The following is a 21,277-nucleotide window of genomic DNA, read 5'->3' as shown; positions in this document are numbered from 1 at the left end:
CGTTAATATTAAATATAATCTCCAATTTGTGCGTATCATTAACGTTATTCTGACCAGACATTCTTGCCTCATATTCGTTCGCTTTGTTATGCATGATGCAAGATACATAATGTTAGCAAATTATTGTGATCAGTTGTTTTTCAGATTAAATGATGCTGAAATTTTGTCCTATTCGTAAGTTTAAGGTTGTTATTTCAGTTTTTGCCTATGTGTAGTTAGCGGTGAAAAAACCTATTCTTTGTAATAACTTGTTTCGTCGTTAACGCTCGGGTGAGAATTCGATTAATGACTATCTAATGTAATGTTTGGTCTACTTGGGTTACCGTCCTATGGAGTAAACATCACATACTGTAGGTCCGATCGTAGTCGGGTCAAGATATCGCTGAGGAATTAGTATGTGAACTATTCAAATATCCATCTTTCAGAACCTCCGATACTTGCACAATCATTTTTACAGAGGCTGTTTGGGAGTACTTGATCACTCTCCACCTACCTTTCTAAAAATTGATGTGCAAGTACTGGAGTATTCTTAAACATTGATATTTGCATAATTCACGTAGCAGTTTCTCAGTGATGTCTTGACCCAACTACGATAAGTCCCATAGTAGTGGAGGTATGAACTTTTAAAGTTCACTTATTTCACGTTTTCGGCATTCTATAACTCCGAAACTATGCGCTTTGGACCACAGGTCCGTATGGATTTTTTTCTTATTTTGATGTGAGAAATCTGTTCCCAAAATATTGTGACACATTTGTAACACCCTGTATAGAGTAGAACATCATACATTACTCATTCATTCATTTACTTTTAATTTTGTTGTAAGTTCACTTTGACTCTATTGTTACTCAGTGTTGGTTGTATATTAGAAGTAAAAATTTATACTTTTACAGACGAAGTATGAAACCGAGACATTACACAATTTCCAGATAAGTATGAAATTAAACAAGTTATACTTTTATCTACAGATACTGGACAAAATAGTGGAAACGCTTGTGGAAGTAGGTATTTAGTGCGTCTCTCCTCCCCCGCCCCTCAAACAACAAAAAAAAAAAAACCTTGGCTTAATTTTTAAACTAGCCTAAAAGGTGTAATACCCCACATGCTTTTGTTTATAAACAACCGACACGTGCTTATATTGACAAATATCAACCATGTGCATCTTACCACGAATTACTATAACTGCAGGTGACACCACTGGTCATGTGATGACGAAGGATCCCCAGTGCCACCACCTCACCTGAAGCACGTATTAACCGAAAAGACTTCAGAACAAGTATCAGTCTCTGGCTGTTCAAGTGCTCTTCCTCAGCTTGCAGTGTAGCTTTGGCAGTACCTTATCTAAATCCAAGTCTTTAACTTGCAGTGGAGCTCTAACCGTCCTTTCTCTCCTGGCTTGCAGTGGAGCATTAAAAGATTCCTTATCACAACACCCGCTTAGCTTGCAGTGGGGGTTTTTGTCGGGACTCTAACCACTATCTGATTACAGTGGATCATTGAATGTCCTGCCACTCTTCAAATAACATGGTTAATGAAAAATCCTTCCCAAAACCATCAGGTCGAAAAAACACCTATTTTAACTCAAACATCAGAGATTTATACTATTGTATTATAGTGGAATTTTATAATAAAATCTGGTAGAAAAGATCCAAACTGTAATTTACTCTATCTATAGCTGCAGAAGCAAAACTGTATAATACCAATACAGTATTTTGCCATTTTTACGACCAAATACATCTTGAATTCTGGTAACAATATGACCTCTACAACTTCTGAATTGTGGCTGACGCAATTTGAAGCCATTTTTCAAGCAGAGCTTCCAGCTAAGATAGGGGCAATTGCGTTGTAAATTAATGCCGAAATCCGTTCTCCGAAATAGGTTACCGATGCTGAGCTCTAGGGACTCAGGAGGCCAGAAAATGTGCTGAACCTCATCAGCATGCACTATAAACTAAGTTTAGACAGGGTGAGGAATGTAGAATAGAGAGGGGATTATCATCCTTAAATACAGGGTGTTTCAAAATAAATATCGTGGTTTTAAGCCTTTGTAGTATTTATTACAATTAACTTACAATTATAAATAATACATCAAATGAAAGAGCAACTCAAACAGTTTTATACGCACATATGCGGATGCACTGTTTCCTCTGTCTGCCGCTAGAAAGCGCTAGTAGCAAAGATGGTGACTAGTGAGCAGAAAGCTTTTTGTGTTTTACATTTTGCAAAGACTGGATCTGTAGTTACAGTGCAACCGTTTGTGTGGGGAATTTTAAGGAGACACTTACAACTAGCCTATATCCTTATCGTTTGCAGTTGCTACAAGCACTAAAGCCTACAGACTACGGCTTACATGCCAACTTTGCAAATGAAATGTTGCTACATGACGATGAAATTTTCTAGATCGTGTCGTTTTCAGTAATGAATCAACATTTCACCTAAGTGGCGATGCGAAACTCATAATGTTCGCATCTGGGGGTCAGCAAATCCCCACGAAATGGTGCAGTTGCAACGAGACTCATCTTATTTGAATGTGTTTTGTGCCATATCCCGGCGGAATGTTTATGGATCTTTCTCGCCTATCAACTCGATGTGTGCCAAGTGACGAATGGTACTCACATTGAACACTTGTAGTAAAAACTGTTTGAGTTGCTCTTTCATTTGATGTATTATTTATAATCGTAGGTTAAATGTAATAAATACTTCAGTCTTAAAACCCCGATATTCATTTTGAAACACCCCGTGTATCTAAGCCAGTGGAAATAATTTATGTTTCTTTGAGTGAACATGGTTAATAAAAAGTTTGCTTGATAAGTTCCTACTGTGGGTCGTTCGTACATTATGACACGGGGACTGTTGCATGTCACCCCATATCATAGTAGAGCTGACACCATTCTGCTTGACAGTGTAGCAAAAGCAGCTCACGTTGTATTCTTAACGCACTATTCGACATATAAACAGCGTACATAGAAGGAGGCAATCAGTAGTGGCTTGACCATAGCAACACGCTTTTGAATACAATTTTATGGAATTTTTGCCACACGGTTATGGTTGACACTGCAGAATTTAGGTAGGGTTGTGTGATGTTTCCATGTATCGATCGATATTTGACGCAATTTTCGAATGTCGAATAATTTTACTGATTGATATTTTTTTTCGATATTATGAATATTTTCCATTTTCCTGTACAAACTTAGTTATGTTTGATGATGTCCTATACAAGTACTAGTAGTTGAAATTCTCATAGATTTAATAATTCAGCAACACTTTTGCTAGCTTGTTGGATCTTTTCTACTTTCGAGCGGCGATAAGGTGGGGAAAAATTCAAAATTTTAACGGATTTGAACGTTTCATGACCATTACATGCGGAAAAAGTGACTTTTAGATTTCTCTTCATTCTGATATATGTACGCTTCGGGTTTGCGATATTGCAGTATATCAATATTTGAATCGATACCGAAGATATTTAATGGTCCATGATATATCGTTGCCTATCGATATACCGACCAGGTTTCGATAGTTTGTCAGTATCACTTTTTAATATCTAAATTCGGATATCGAAGATCGCCAGATTTTTCAGACAAGGAGGAAGATTTTCAGCGATAAATGATATTTAAAATTTATATATAATAAATATATGTGTGGTTTTACACGGAAAAGAAAAACATATAACGTAAAATGTACCTGAAAATGTAAAACGTACAGGAAAAACGTAAAATCTGGCAACCCCACGGATTTTTTTTTTTTTTTTTTTTTTTTTTTTTTGTGTGTGGTTTTTAGGTAATACATAATGTGTTCCGTTTTTAATCCGACAATCATCGTACCTTCATATGACCCTGAGGAAGCTGACAATAAGATCGGTGAAACGGTCATCGGTTTAGAATTAAAAACACAGGACGTATTACCTGAAAACCATAAAGACAAATGACAAACTCTCCTCGTAAAAATTTAAAACAACCCTATGGATATCACGCAGCCGTATGTTTAGATACTTATTTGCTTCTGTAGTTACTTCGGCGACCTTTGTTTTCTTCTGCGATGTCACTATTTCTTTCAATATCAAACTGTCTTTATTTTGCAGCTTTCTTTCTCCTCTATTGAATTTAACAATGTTCTATCATACATTATGTACGCTGTAATGATTTTCGATACAGTGCATTATGTTATACCGAATAAAGTTGAAATTGCTTGAAGAACTGACAGGATGCATATTTAATAGTGAAATACTAACCTTGATCTTACTTAAGCTCTGGTATACATTAATTTACTCGTGTACGTATATATTAATTCGTATACGTTTCAACAACTGCTTGTCATCCTTGGTACGTGTCTGTTAGGGAGGTATTTTACGTTAATTCGAAGACTCATATTATAAGCTTCTATTCTTAGGAAAAAAAAAAAAAAAAAAAAAAACTATTATACTTCGTTTGCAGAAAAAAAAACTATGAATTTTTACTCCAACAAACCACTTGAAATGTTGATGTACTTCAGTATCACAAAGTGTACGCCTCTGTATACGTATTTGATTAGATGAATCGTGGATGAGGAACCACTTTATTTTAATTCTACGCCTATAATCTAAATGCTTACCTACGCTCAATTCACCGAAATAACAGAATGTGAGAAAGTACTCCCTGTTTTATATTCGTCGATCTTCATTGTTCGTTATTCGATGTTACACTGATTTTTTCTACCTTTAATCAAACTTATAGTCTAATCAATTCCAGTAGTGATAATCTTACGCTTTTAAGATTTTTCTTACCCTGTGCAAACGCTATACTTTCTGTGTTCTACGTAAAGTTAAGTTGTAAGAGCAACCCGCTACTTTTAAAACAAAGTTCTTAATTACTTTTCTTCCTCAAAGATGATATAAAATTTGATTGCAATTAATGCCATGATTGCTAAGGACAGGTATTTCGTGGGTATGGGGTCGGATGATGGAAGACACATGTTAAGATCTTGATTTTTGTTTCTTCCTTTCCTTTTAATCGTCATTAAAATGTTTCTTAATTTTTATGATCGCTCGAAATTCAAAACCATTTAAAATGTTAACCAATAAATACTGCGAAAATAGCTAAGTGTATTCATTTATTATAAAAGGAAATGAGATCCTAAGTTTATTGCACCATGTTTATTTCGTATGAGCTACAGGAAGGAGGATGATAAATGAAATGATTCATGTTATTAAAAAAAAAAAAAAAAAAAAAAAAAAAAAGTGGGAAATGGTGTTTCAACGGATACAGTGTTTATTTATCACAAAGCAGGAGATTGAACTAGCGATCCTTCGCAGCAAAAATAACCCCATGATCTCTACATAGTGAAACTCTTGTACTGATGTTAGACTGATTTTTTTTTTTTTTTCTTAATCAACTTCAGTACTGGTGATCCTACAATTTCAAGTTTCTTGTTTTTTTTCCCCCTATGCAAACATTATACTTTCTTTGTTCTACATAAAACACGTTCAACCCATGTGTATCTATTTGATTCACAGTAAGGTTTTCCAGGGGGACCACGTGTATCTATTTTTCTCACACATATTGGTTGTCTTCTAGAGTCTGTGTATCTGCTAGACTTACAGTTTTCATTTGACTAAATGGTTCAATTCAAGCTTTGGTTCTTGGGAAAGGAAATGTTGACTTGGGTCATGAGAATTAAAACAGGTGGCAGTTCTTTATTGTTACACTTTCCGCGCCTTTATTGTTACATATTGAACTGCTCAGGGTGAACTGTGTTTTGGTCCCGAGGTAAACTTTACTCATGAATTCTTGGGGCTGAACGTGTTAAAAGCAAACCGCTAATTTCAAAACAAAGTTATTAATTACTTGCGTGCCCTGTTGTGTGTACTTGTGTACCAGAATGATATATATTTTAAATTCAGTTAAGGTAGAAACGTATTCCGAAAACCTTTACATACAAGGTATCTACTGATCTAAAAAAATCTGAAACTTTTTTTTTTTTTTTGAAAAAAAAAAAGGCTATTATTTGCTCTTAACTTTTAAAAATAAATAAATCTTGCAGTGTTCATAAGTAATAGTAAAATCTAACAAAGCAGTCACTTTATAATTATTAATCTGTTGCCAATATATCATTACCTTCAATAATTATTGGCGAAACTGTAATAAACATCAGTAATAAGTGGTTACTTTGTTAGATTTTGTTCATATTTATATTATACGTAGTTTCTAAGTTAGAGTAAAGACCTTTAAGTTTCATATTCCATGGTGTACAGACGAATTGAACTTCATAGTTATGCAACATTTGCAACAGGCAATAAAAACCATACATGACAAATTTGTCTTTTAAAGAAATACGTGACAGCTTGATTATCACAGAAAATTAACACATTTTTAGGATATGTAAATATAATGGCAAATGCTACAGCAAGAAACTCCGTAACAAAAATAGGTAACTGTATAGTATTAGTCCATCTGCATGTTCCAATACTGCCAAAGAAGTAGGTGTAGCACCAGTGTACCATACACGAAATATTCATCAAAAGAGTTCCAAATAGGCTGAGGGGTAAAAATCAAATTATAAATACAGTGTAACACATATTAGTACAATTTGGCATATAAAAATAGTATAAGCTATTGGAAAAGAAAGAAATGTAACGGGGGCAACCCACACAATATACCCTATTAACACTTGTCTAGCCCACCGGGTGCGTAAAAGTAATTTCCACGGACAATTGCGAATAATATCTAAGTATCTAGAATTCACTCAAATGGAGTTAGCGATCAAATCTATGTTAATGCCCAAATATTGTAGGGGCTTAGTAGGCTCCAACATAGACTGGCCCCGGTAGGAGATGATAGAATGGCCAATGTGGACCCATTCAAACAATGCCGACAAAATACATCATGTATAGGCATAAGAACACGGATAGTTACTTAAGTGTTCTTATGTCGATAAAGAAAGTGAATAGTTACGTAAGAATTGATGAACAAGACTGTAGGAGGAAACGGGAGAATCCCGAGAGTCTACAAAGTCACATGACTTAAAATCGAACCAAGAACCTCTTGCATGGCACCAGAGATAAGTGTTCTATCACTGAACTACCGCGCCCCCGCTTTCTTAAGTTTTACTGTCAAGACTCATTTTGTGAACACACACACACAAAAAAAAAAAAAAATGAATTGTTTATTGAACTTGAGAATATATAATGAAATATACACTATGTGTTCGTTCAATAGACAGTAAGAGACATTGATACGTGGTATATTTTCTCGTGATATTTTCATTCATTAAAAAAAAAGGTAATCTTTCAGTTTATGCCCTTTAGGCTAAGGGGACAATGATTAAGACGAGTTGAATGATGATGGAAGAATTGGTAAAATGACAATGTGGAAGAAACGGGAGTACCCCGAGAAAACCCACGGACGAAACGATGTTGTCCACCATAACCTTACTGGCCCGGGGATCGTTCCAGAAATCCCATGTGCCAGAGGTAAACACTTTACCACTGAACTACCGTGCCCCTCTTTTCACTGACTAGACCTTGAGAAATTATACAAATAGAAAGAAAAACAATGAAATTTGAAAATGTGAATTTAGTAGACACTGTGATATAAGGTGTAGTTCAATGCACAGAGAGGGTATTAAGTTATTAATATTATTATTATTTCTTTCTTGTGACCACAGGATTTGGTGTTGTTGTTGCTCCAGCATAATGCCGACGTGAATTTATTTAATGGTGAAGGGCAGATACCCCGTGATATGGCCCATAATGAAGAAGTGAAGAAATTACTATGGGCAGCGGAACAAACAGAGCTTCGGAAGAAAGAGGAACGGCTTCTAGCGGCGTCCCGGGAAGGAGACTTGGAAACAGTTAATCTTCTGGTTAGTAGTGTGTTGTATAATAATTTAAAGAGCTAAATTGACACATGCTTACAAATAATCACGTGGATTAGTCTTGATTTATGTTTGTTATTTAGTGATTGCTGAAATTTTCAGTGGGAACTCCCATCTTCTTCAGCGGTGTTTTCTTGATCCATAAAACCTAGCAAACCTGTAAAAGTCAGGGAGTTTCACAGAAAGCTAAAAGAAGCCTGGAAAAATCAGGAAATTTTAAGTATAGATTTTTACTTCCTAGAACTCATTAATCTTTTTGCCTTCCTTGATTATTTGGTAGAGAATATTTTATAAAATAATTAGTTTGTTTTGCAAGATTTCTCTGCCTATACACACACATTATATATGTACTACCATGAGCAAAATAAATGACGCGTCTCTTTATTTTGAAGTTTTTTTGAAAATATCTCCGTTTTCTTTATATGTTCGAAATTTCGGAAGGTTTCCCCAGCAGGACAGGTTAATAACAAACCCGTTTTTAATATTTGTGTTAGATATTAGCTTAAAATAAAGAAATTAGAAGCAAAAAACATTAAATCGACAGAAATCTCGAGAATTACCAACTCTGCTAAAGTGGGAAATTTTCAAGAACACGAGGGAATTCTGCATTTCAACACGAAGCAGCGACATCTATGTTATTGAGAGAAATGTGGATTAAATCTACAAACTAAACTTTTAACGAATATTCCTAGTATGTCTTATTATATGCATTATCTGCAAACTCCAAATATATGAATATATGCTAAGTATTAACATAAAGATAGAGCAAATAGTGGAAATTATCTATGGAAAAGGACGAATTGGTAGGACGATCGTAATGAAATATCGTCTTTACCGGAACAGGCTCAGTTCACGTAAAAAAAACAAATAGCTCAGTTAGTTAAAGCAACGAGTCTGTATGCTGAAGGTAGCGGGTTCGATCCCATGGAAGTGCCGTTGTCATTTTTTATCTCTACACTACGGTTATTTTATTTATTTTTTTATGTGGGAAAGAATTAAATTGTAACGTATGTGTAAAACTCATGACGATACCAAAAAAAGAAAAAATGCCGTTGTCGCACTTGCATTAGCGTCCCTAATTTTGTTTGCAAACAGTTTCGTAATTATTTCCCCTGTGCTCACTGCTCACCATATGCTCGCTGGCGCATAACGAATGTTCCCAGTAAATGTTAATTCTAATTTGGAGAATTTTATAAAGTTTCACAATATTTCTCACTAGATAGTCTTCTATCTACGTGTTTGGATATTTTGATAACAGATGTCCCTATTAAATGTTTAATTTTCCCTAGATGTTTAATTACGGAAAAGTTTTACAATGTATTTGTATTGAATTGAAATTGTTTTGAATTTACTACATAAGGTAAGTAGACCGAAGGAGGAGAACTCAAGTAATTGATATTCTACGTAAAAGCAACCTATTGTAGAATGATGATGCTTCTTACCTTCAGCACATAATCTTTACGTTAGAGAGTCAGACAGAGAAAAATCCTGGTTTTTCCTCCTCTATGACCACTCATCTTAAAGCTCTATCTATAATGATTCGTGTCACATAATTTCGGCTCTCCAAAGACATTCAAATAATAATAATAATAATAATAATAATAATAATAATAATAATAATAATAATAATCCTGAATATGCCATCCTTACATAATGTAAGGATATCTTAGTTTCCTAGTTTAAATCTTAAATATCTTAGTTTAAAATGCTTTCTTGAGTACTTATTTGAGCAACCATGTAGGAGGGGGTACGACTTTTTATTTTGCCCCTCTCATTTCAGTACCCTTGCAACAGAAAGTAATTTTTGATAAGCAGGACAGACAAAATGAATAAGAAATATATTTACAGCATCCTCTCCCCTTTCATGATTGGAATATCACGTAATATTTTTTATTCTACGAAAGATGGCCCTGTGCGGTTAGGGGTATGTAACTAAAAAAATACCTAATATATAGCGCTCCTTGATTGTAATATTACCACTTCTTTATTTGTACGAGGGAGCCCCTACACAATCAAGGGTGACAAAAAGAATAGGAAGAGTGTCTATTGATTCCAGTGGTGGATCCAGCACGAACTCCTGGGGGAGGGGAGTTGAAGTGAAACATTCTTTTGATGATGTGAAGCTGTCACAAATTACCACTTAACTAAACTAAACAATAGTGGGGGGAACCGAAACCCAGTCAGTTTAAATTGATGTAAAAGTTTAATTTTTGGCTTCATATTAAAGTTTTGGTTTCAAATGAGAATTTCAGTCCAAGTGGTCAATGATCAAACCTCGTGGGGCTCTTCAGTGTAGGCTAATACGGCCCCCTTATGAGAAAAGGCAAAATTATTAACATGTTTATAGCTTTCGAATTTTTCGTCTAATTTAAAGAAATATTTTGCTTCGTATTAAAGTGTTGGTTCCAAATGACAAATTCAGTCCGAGATCTCCGGGGGGGGGGGGGGGGGGGGCTCTTCAGTATAGGGGACTACGGCTCCCTTATGGGAAAAGGCAAAAATATGAAAATGCTTATAACTTCCGAATTTTCCGTCTATTTTAAAGAAATTATTGGCTTCATATTAAAGTCTTGGCTTCAAATGACAATTTCAGTCCGTGTGGACAATGATCAAATCTCGGAGGGCTCTTCGGTGTAGGGGTTTCGGCTTCTTTATGGGACAAGATTCACGTAGTTGATATTGCAAAATTGTTTTGTATATATAAGTGGAAACTTGCACCATTTGGTTAATTTTACCTCTTATGTTTTGCAGATTCATATTCCAAGCAATAGTTACTTCGCAGAGCTAAAAGAAGGCACTTACTAGTTTCATTAAAATGAAATGTCTTTTATGAGAAGTTCTCATGGAGCCGACGAACGAATAGGCACCCAAACGTTGGTTGAGTCGTACGGTTGAAACTCGTTAAGCTCGCTTCAATTATTATTATTATTATTATTAATAATAATAATAATAATAATAATAATAATAATAATAATAATAATAATAATAATAATAATAATAATAAAGCATTGCAGGGACCTTTGGTGCAGGGGGTCCGTGGCTCGATTCCACTTCGTGCCAAGTGAAATTTGAGGTGGACAAATACCGTGTGCATGGGTATGTGTTTTCTTGAGATTTTCCATTTTCCTCCCACTTTCTTCATTTCACCATTTCATTCATCATCATTCTCCCTTAGCGTAGGTGCATAATCGTCCAACGTTAAACTAGATATTGCAATTTCAATAATAATAATAATAATAATTAATTCAACTGAAAGGACTGTAATTTATGTGGACAGCAATTATCATAAATATGCAACCATTATAAAAACAATGCTTTGAGTAGAAAGATAATCCTTTCCAAGTGTTAACGAATGCGCACGAGATAAGACATGTCTCGAGAAAGAGACAAGACGCGCTTTGTGACATCCAAGATAATACGAGGCAAATGTTTTGGACACGAGATAGCTTGTAAAATGTCTCGTCTTGTCTGGAATGTCTCGAAAACAAAAGTCTAAGTTTTAGAATTATTTTTCAAGATCTATTCTCTCAGAAGTAGTTCTCTGCCTTAAAATTAATAACGACATTTGTGATTTAAAAAAAGATAAACAATGCCTAAAGTTAATAGTTAACTTTTCGAAAAGAAGCTTCATTAAGGATGAACCTGAAAGATGTCCACAAACTTCGGGAGGTGATTCGTGACATCAAAAGAAGACAAATGGTCCTCTTGCAGTTTTCGAATTCAGCTTCGTTGTCGAGATACAGGGTTGCCAACTGGTCGTGTTTGAGAAACTCACTGAGAATAAATTCAAGTCCAAGAATAAACTACTACTCATATATTTTTCAGGTCAATTGACTTATACCATGTTGTAAGGTCAAATATTTATTTATGAAGTGTGTACAAAATTCGCCAGGGTCTTTTCTGAGAAAATCGTCGAGAAAAAGTCACCTCCAAGAATAAACTACCCCTTGTAAATTTTTCTAAGATAAATATCTGATACTGCAATATAGGGTTGTTAATTAAATATTGATTAATGAAAAATAAACAAAATTGTTAAAACCATTTGTGAGAAAATAGCGTTTTTCGATTTTCGGCTGTTTGTAAACCACACTTATTTTAGGTGGTAGGAAAAAATGGAAAAGCTCCTGTAAGAATACTAAGTAAACCCTAAGTTTAAAATTTGGTGTAGATAAGTTGAACGGTATGGCCTCTAGGCGAGTGCATATAAAAGTGTGCCGAACGGACGGACCGGAAGGACGGGTGTCGAAAAGTCACATTTTCGGTATGTAGACGCCATGAAACATGTAAATCCGTTGAAATCTGAATTTGATATTATTATTTAACGAATATATTGAAAATTGTCAGAGACACGTATGCAGTAATTTATTTCGGGAGGGGTCCGACTTCAATATTAGGATAAATTATAATAAAATTTTAAAAGATAATCCCCAAAATTAGGCTAAATTTACAAAAAAGTTGGGGTTTCAGAGGGGGTCCGGACCTCCTGGACCCACCCCTAAATGCGTTCTTGTTTGTCAGTAACATTTCCTCATTTTGAAACCCTCAAAAACTTCGGATAGACTATATAAAGAAAAACGAGTTATTTTCGATGAAATATCACTTCAAGGAGACGCGTCAGTTTTATTGCACAGTGTGGTATCCCACGTTCACAATTGCAAGAATTTCTTTCCTCTGATTCTCTGTCATTGTGCTCTATCGAAAGGTTAGGTTTGTAACATATTACTCCTACGAACAAGTATGACTGGCAGATAGGAATACTGAACACAACTCCAGAGAAATGCATGCTGGAACTTACGTTTATAGCTACGCTTTGGTGATTTGCCCTCAAGGTCAATCGAGTGGTAATTCAGTTCCGTCTCTGTTCTTAAGCCATGTTCGTATTACTTCGAACAGTTTTGATAATGAAAAGCATGCCTCTTAATATAACAGACTTCTTTCGCGTAAGAAATCGAAACTCAGTTGGTCAGAGCAACTAGCCTGTAAGAATTAGGTTGTTAGTTAGTTAGGAGCCCAGTACGAATAAGGGTTTTTATTACTATTGTTTTTATCTTTTTTATGCGAGGAAAAATCAAATTGTGACATCGCGATATCAAATGTATTTGATTAGGTAGCTTTGTCTTAGCTAAACTTTAAACATCAGTAACCGTCGAAATTATTTCACTAACCGATCACTTACTGAACATTTCAAACACGTCAAACCAGTGGCATAACATGAAGGTTAACCTCTCCTCCGCAATCCTTAGTTATGCGTCCGTACTTTCAAGGGCGGACTAAGGGCCGGGCGACTGCCCGGGGCGCCAGAGAAAGAGGGGCACCAAAACGAGCCTCAAAAAGTAAATTTTATAATGTGCTTTCTACTGACGTTTTTGGTTTATATTCTTGTAAAGTAGTGGCAATTATATGATCTTTTTCTATTTCACTATGGAAGAAGAGAGTTTCATAGTACTAAGGGGGCTGTATCGAAAAATTGAGAGATGGCATGTAGAATAAAGAGTGCCGGGAATTAAGTATTGCTTGTTTGTTTGCTTGAGTTTAGCGTTCCACGGTTATGCCTTAATGGGCAAGGGAGATGTGGATACTAATTATAGTGGAATCCGAACCACTTTTATCGTTCAACAGTAATCCACCGGGAATTGGACCCGGTACCACAGAAGGCAGGCGTGCTAGCCACTAGACCAGGGGGGGTGGAGTTGGTATTGTTTATAGCGGGCCATATTCTTTGTGAAGTTTTCCTAGGTAATGGATTTCTTTTTGAAAATGGGTTTAAAACAGGGGCGTCATTTAGGGAGGGCAGGGAGGGGCATTTGACCCCCTGAGTTTGAGATGTATATAGATTTTATCATTAGAATAGTAGTAAATCAGTGAAAAACGCGAAATTTTACTTATATCAAGAGGTCTTGCCCCCCCCCCCCCCAAAGCAAAATCTGAAATGACGCTCCTGGTTTAAACTATTAAAAACACTATGATAAAATGTAAAATATAGGGGAAGGGCGCCAAAAAGTCACTTTGCCCGTGTGAAAATTTGGCCTGCTCCGCCCCTGCGTACTTTCTGTATATTTTTTGGCCTTGCAGCTTGTGCGGTCCCCACGCCACATTGTTGCGGGGGCGCTATTTACGCCTACCCTTCGAACGTAATTCAATAACTGTTTAAGAAATTCTACCATCAGCGTGGAAACGGGAATATATTTTTCTAATAGTTCCATAGAACTTTCACTCACAACGCCAGATGCAATTTTTCAGAGTGGGCTCTGGCTAAGTAGAAGGAAGATCTGTTTCCTAAGTAAGTTCCTTTCAGAAAGTTTGCTATTTCTTTAACAGTGATGTAAATAAACATACTCATCGTTATTAGCTCGACACCAAACCATCCTGGACAAATCCCTCTAGAACACTTTATTCTGCCTAATTTTATAAGCGACTCAACGGTGAAACACTTGTTAACGAAAACAATGCTGTGTATACACTGCCTTGTTTCTGACAAAATATAAAGTGTTTTGTAATCTTTAGACACTTTTCCTATTCTTTTTGTCACCCTTGGTTATGTAGGGTGGCCTCGAACAAATAAAGTAGAGGTAATATTACAGTCAAGGGGCGCAATAAATATATTAGATATTTCTTTTGTTACCTAACCATAACGGCCTAGGGTCGTCTTCAGTAGAATAAAAAATGTTACGTGATATTCCATTCACGAAGGAGGAAAGGTTACTTTAAATATATTTCTTATTCATTTTGTCTACTCTGCTTGTCAGAAATTATATACTTTCTGTTGGGACGGTGCTGAAAAGAGAGAGGGGGGGGGGCAAATAAAACTTCGTGCCCCCTCATACATTTTAAATTTTGTTACATGGTTGCTCAAATTATTACTAAAGAAAGCACTTTAAACCAAGATATCTAACGTTAAATTATGTAAGGGTGGCATATTCAGGAATAATAATAATAATAATAATAATAATAATAATAATAATAATAATAATAATAATAAATGTCTTTGGAGAGCCGAAATTATGTGACACGAATCATTACATGTAGAGCTTTAAGATGAGTGGTCATAGGAGAGGAAAAAACAGGATTTTTCTCTCTCTGACTCTCTAACGTTAAGATTATGTGATGAAGGTAAGAAGCATCATCATTCTACAATAGGTTGCTTTTACGTAGAATATCTATTACTTGAGCTCTCCTCCTTCGGGCAACTTTGCTTATGTAGTAAATTCAAAACAATTTCAATTTAAGACAAATATTTATAGAGAAAATTAAACATTTAATAGGGAAATCTGTTATCAAAATATCCAAACACGTAGATAGAAGACTATGTAGTGAGAAACATTGTGAAACTATAAAATTCTCCAAATTAGAAGTAACATTTACTGGAAAACATTCGTTATGCATCAGTGAGCACAGGGGAAATAATTACGAATCTGTTTGCAAACAAAAATTAGACACACTAATGCAAATGCGACGATATTTTCTCTCTCTCTCTCTTTTTTTTTTTTTCTTTCTTTCCCAAATAAAAAATAAATAAAATAACCTTAGTGATAAAAATGACAACAGTACTTCCACGGGATTCGAACCGTCTACCTTCGGTATACAAACTCGTTGCTTTATCTAACTGAGCTATTTGCTTTCTTACGTAAGCTGAACCTGTTCTACAGTAAAGACGATTTTTCATTACGATTGGGGGCTAACAATTCGTCTTTTTCCATAGGTAATTTCCACTATTTGCACTATCTATACGTTAATACTTAGCATATATTCATATATTTGGAGTTCGCTGATAATGCATATAATAAGACATACTAGAAATATTTCGTTAAAATTTTCGTTTGTAGATCTAATCCACGCTTCTCTCAATGACATAGATGTCGCTGCTTCGTGTTGAACTGCAGAATTCCCTCGCGTTCTTGAAAATTTCCCACTTTAGCAGAGTTGGTAATTCTCGAGATTTCTGTCGATTTAATGTTTTTTGCTTCTAATTTCTTTATTTTAAGCTAATATCTAACACAAATATTAAAAACGGGTTTGTTATTAACCTGTCCTGCTGGGGAAACCTTCCGAAATTTCGAACATATAAAGAAAACGGAGATATTTTCAAAAAACTTCAAAATAAAGAGACGCGTCATTTATTTTGCTCATAGTAGTACATACGTAGTAGATGAGAAAAGATGTAGTTGCCTTTTTGTCATTATATAGAGACATGGAAGTTTGTAAATCGTGATATAGAATTATCAAAACAAAAGCATTTCTTCTAGTAATAAAAATATATAGTATTACCTCGATATTGTCGTACCAATAATTGCACCCGTAACTATTTTTTTCTTGAGCTTTCACATAATCGGTCTGAAGCTTTTCATGATATAACCCAAAACCTTCCTGAATGGTGCAAATGTACTATACGGTTATCATCTTAAGACTGTACTATACGATTATCATCTTGAGACTAGAAACATTACTAATCTCTAATTTGTGCAATTTGTTGGCACACTTTCACTAGTTATTGTACAGAAAACACTGACGAATTCTTTACAATAATGTCTCCGCACTGTTATATATGATTATCCTTAGATTTGGATCCTCTTTGTATTTGTCTAGTAAACGGATACTATGTTATCATTCTTCTTAACAAATTTCTGTAATTCCTGAATATTCTTTGTACTTCCAGAGGTGGTTTGAATGGATACCCTGTCCCCATTATTAATTAATTGATATAACCAGGTAAAAAGGAATTTACGTTCCGACAAACCTGAAACCAACACGAAAGACAGAAAATGGGTGGGATTGCCTATTTTTCCCAGATTGACAACTGCATTGAATAAGATCTATACTACACAATACGGTTTTCGTACAGCTTAATCCCCCCCCCCCCAAAAAAAAATTAGAAATGAATATTACCCAGTTTAAGAGTTATATGGATTCCAATGAAAAATCGGGTGTTTATGAAATAAAATGCAGTTTGCCATGAGAATTACACAGGCAAAACGAAAAGAAGTCTAAAAGTTCGTGTTACGGAACATAGGGATTCAGAAGCGGAAAATTCGAGACATCTAAAAGAAACACAACACAAGGTAGAAGATTCAAAAATTTAATTGGAGGCTTAGAAATGAAGTAGAGAAACTTGTGTTTGAAAATTTATTTATTCGCTTAAAAATAAATAAATAAATTTGGACAAGGAATGGTTAAGTGATGAATGGGAAGCATTAGTTACAAAATTCTCACAGCATTGGCATAACAACGCAAATAATAGCAGGAGCTCGCAACCTTTCATTAAAGAACAAAAGAGTGCTCAAATCGATTGCATCATATTGCAGCTTACATCATCAGCATTTGATATTTACCGTTGCACTTAACAACGTATTTTCTAGCACAGCTCTTCCTTTGGTAAGTCCGTTCCATTTTTATTCCTTGATGTTTTAATTTTTCTTCTTCCTGTTTCTATCTTTCGTGACCAAGACTCTAGGAAGAGAGTCGAAAGCTCGGAAGTACAAAGAATATTCAGGAATTACAGAAATACATAAGGAGAAATACATAGTTAGAATTTCTGTGCGTGGTTTTACATTGTCTGAAGGAGGATGCTGCGTTATTTATGTTCACTTGAACTCTATCTGCAAGTCGCAATTTTGATTCTGCTAAAAGACTTCTAGCATTTGTTGTTGAAATAGAGGGCATGAGAGTTCCCGTTGAAAATTTCAGCAGTTACTAAATAACAGACGCATACCAAGATTAGTCCAAGCGAACCTAGTGCATTGTATATTCTAAGTAATCAAAGAATGTAAGTGATTCATTTCAAACTGACCGATGTATGACGTAGGAGCGTGCATTTATAATTAGAGAAAACACAATGAGAAACAAAGGAGAAGAGGGTCATTATCCGATGAAAATCATTTTCAACGGATAAGTTCTTTCAGTTCAAGAAGGCTGTGTTGTAACTGGGGATTATATCAAGTGAGTAAACAGGATGTTCAGGTTATTAAAGGCCTGAGCTTTTAATTGCAGCAATTGCAATACACAACCAATGACTCGATGCATGCTTGTGATAAAGAAGCAATCCCGTCTCAGCTTTCCCTTCAATTGTATATACGTTTGTAAATAAGGCAATAAGTAATATAAAATAATAATAAAATCAGAATGTTTTCTACATTTGACAATCGTAATGGATATTAGGATAATTTTTCTCGCATACCTTTCACAATAACATGTTATTTATAAATACTTTTGTATTAAGTAAGGTATACGAGGTGTATTCAAAAAGTATCGAACCTTTTTTTTTTCCCCGCGTAGTCCGGGATACTTTGTTCAATGTAGATGTAGAGGGGACACTCATGCGCAGTCGTGAATTTTTTTTCTCGTCCGCGGAAAGCGTCAGTGGCTGACAGTCGGCCAATGAGTAAAGACGTGTAACGAGCGGTCGTCGGATTTCAGTTTTTTGTAAAATGACAGAATAACTTGAGCAGCGATATTGCATCAAACTTTACCAAAAGCTTGGCCATAAATAAGCGGAAACCGTTCAATCGGATCGGTACATTCAATTTTGAACGAGAATTTGGGCATGAGGTGAGTGTCCGCGAAATTTGATTCAGGCTTTCATCCCCAAACCCACAATTCCTGTGTGTCGTCAGGCTCCCTACTCACCCGACATGGCTCCGTGTGATTTTTGGTTATTTCCCACACTGAAAATGCTACTAAAAGGGGCCCGATTTGAGTCAACAGAAGACATCATACGGAATGCGACGGCACAGTATCTCACCATTCCAAAAACTACGTTCCAGAAGCGTTTCCAACAATGACGAGAGCGCTGGGAGAAGCGTGTACATTACAAACGAGACTATTTTGAAGGAAATTAGTGTTTCGGTGTTCCAAACCAATAAATGTATTTTTGCCAACCAAAGGTTCGACACTTTTTGAACACACCTCGTATTGCATTGCTTTTTCCTTTTCAAGTTCAGTAGTATTACTTTTAATTCATTGAGCCTTTAAATCTTCTGTAGTCCTTCGTTAAGTATTATAAAATTACAAACAAAAAACTGTCATAAGAAGTAAATCATTGCTTGATGGATCAAACTATCTTTAATTTTGCGCCTAACTTATCTCTCAGCCAGAAGGAGGACCGCAGATGGTTCAAAAGACATGGTGAACTCAAAAATAACACTAGAACCTGAAAAGAAAAGTAAATTCAATATGAATGTGTTTCCTGTACTCAATAACTAATTTTGAAGATAATTACTGTTGCAGTTAAAAGGTGAAAGGCCTCCAAATATAAATTGTGTGGATGCCCAGGGGAATACATGTCTTCATTGTGCTTCCTATCGTGGCCATAAAGGAATAGCTGTGCTTCTATTGCAAAATGGAATTGATACTTCAATCAAAAATAGTAGAGGTAAATTATTTCGATCTTCGTGCATGTGTTTTGCTATTAAAGATCAGTAGTTTGTAATAATATTAATGAATGGAGGAAACAACCAATTTTTAGCACACCAATTCTTCTATAAATGCGAATTCAATGATACACAAAGAGTTTAAAAGTGCAATACTGGACCGAGACTCGAAACTAGGATTTTCGGCGTACTGTGCTGATGCGTTTAACTACTACGCTACCCAGTCCGCTCGCAGAATAGCCATACACGCTTTCATTCTTTAAGTCGGTGTTCATTCAGATCACATGATTTGTATTACAACTTCCTGTTGTGATTGGACAATCCAGCGACCATATTCAGAACACCTCTGACGGTTGTATTATCATTATATTATATTAGGGGCCGCCGTAGCTCTGTGGTAGAGCGTTCGCCTCTGGTGCATGGGGTCTCTGGTTCGATTCCAGCTCGCGCCAAGTGAACCTCGTGGTGGACAAACACCGTATGCGTGGGTTTTCTCGGTGTTCTCCCGTTTCCTCCCACTTTCTTCATTCCACCATTCCCACTTTCTTCATTTCTCATCATCACCGTCTCCTTTAGCCTCGCCGGCATAATCGTGGAACGTAAAACTGGAAGATTTCATTTCATTATATTAATGAATTGAGGAAATAACCGAATTTTAACATACCAACTCCACAAACAAACTAGGTTGTTTCCTTTATTCATTAAAATAATGATAATACAACCATCAGAGGTGTTCTGAATATGGACACTGGATTATCCCAGCACAAGAGGAAGTTGTGATACAAACCATGTGGTTTGAGTGAAAGAACAGCAATTTCAAGAGAGAGTGTATATGGCTGTTCTGGAAACGGACTTGGTAGCGTAGTGGTTAACGCATCGGTATGATACGCCGAAGATCTCGGGTTCAAGTCCTGGTCCAGTCATTCATTTTTTTCACTCTTTGTGTACCATTAACCTCTAATATTTCATATAATGACTTTATACACTGGATGTTCATTGTAACCATGATGGACAAACATCATATGCTTGAGTTTTTCGGGGTTTTCCCGTTTCCTCCCACTATTCATTCCACCATTCCATTTATTTCTCATCATCACCATCTCCTTTAGCGTAGCTGGCATAAGCGTGGGACGTAAAACTGAAAGATTTCATTTTCATTTCATTTTTAAATTTCAACTACACCTACACACAAGAAAGTGTGACCAGCAGCCGAGCTGATTACATGACCACTCAGACTGGCAGTATTGCAGAGAAAGAACACACTCGAGGCTACATGTTAGCAGACAGCATTCTGTTATAGTGGGAGGCGTTCAGGATTTATCTGCATTCCAATAGGACATGATTGTGGATACCCGAGCAATAGGTGCTTCAATAACCCAGATAGCAACATTTGTTGAATGCATCCGTTCCTGTGTAGTGAAGGGGTGCAAGGAGTTGGAAGAAAATGGAGTAACGGCCTGCAGAGATGCAACTGCGGGGCCATACGGAAGATCACACTGCTTGGCGAGCGTCGCGTCAAACGGCTCGTGACAGCCAAGCAAACCATCAGTGCCCGGGAATTACGCTATCATTCAATAGTGAATGCACAACTCTCATATCCTGCGCAACTATGCGGCGCACACTTATACGCATCAAGTTCCACAGCAGACGACCCACTCCTTACGATTTATCACCACCGACTTCATGTCGTTTGGGCACAGGAACACGCTAGTTGGACCGTGGATAATTGGGAAAGGGTGTATTAGTCCGATAAATCACGGTTTGTGCTACTCCACTCGGACGGGCGTGTGCATGTGTGGCGCCATCATCATGAAGATATGGACCCCTCATGCATGGTGTGTACTGTAGAGGCAGCTGGGGTGGTTTGGGGATGCTTCTGTTTGTATGGGCTGGGACCGTTGATGTGCATGGACCAAAGCGAGACATCCGTTGTGTACCTGCAGGTGTTAGAGGATCACGAAAACCCTGCGATGCAACGCCTCTACCTACACGAAGACGGCATTTTCCAGTAAGACAATGCTCTGTGCTACCAAGTCAGTACTGTAGTTGCTTGGCTTAATTAACATTC

The 21,277-nt window shown here is 36.3% G+C and overlaps 1 protein-coding gene across 4 annotated transcripts in view; it reads left to right on the top strand.

Moving 5' to 3' along the window:
* Positions 1-21,277, top strand: part of LOC145684204 (oxysterol-binding protein-related protein 2) — a 264,438-nt gene that overhangs the window by 18,163 nt on the left and 224,998 nt on the right. For all 4 annotated transcript variants that reach the window (XM_081756261.1, XM_081756258.1, XM_081756259.1 and 1 more), the window contains exons 4-5: positions 7,637-7,834; positions 19,067-19,211. In XM_081756261.1, the coding sequence (XP_081612387.1) occupies positions 7,637-7,834; positions 19,067-19,211 (343 nt within the window). The remainder of the gene's footprint in view (positions 1-7,636; positions 7,835-19,066; positions 19,212-21,277) is intronic.

Source organism: Thermobia domestica, chromosome 4, assembly GCF_964235325.1.
Source record: "Thermobia domestica chromosome 4, izTheDome1.hap1.1, whole genome shotgun sequence".
NCBI lineage: Eukaryota > Metazoa > Arthropoda > Insecta > Zygentoma > Lepismatidae > Thermobia > Thermobia domestica.
The sequence above is the reverse complement of the archived record's forward strand: the minus strand, read 5'-3'. Positions and strand labels throughout refer to the sequence as shown.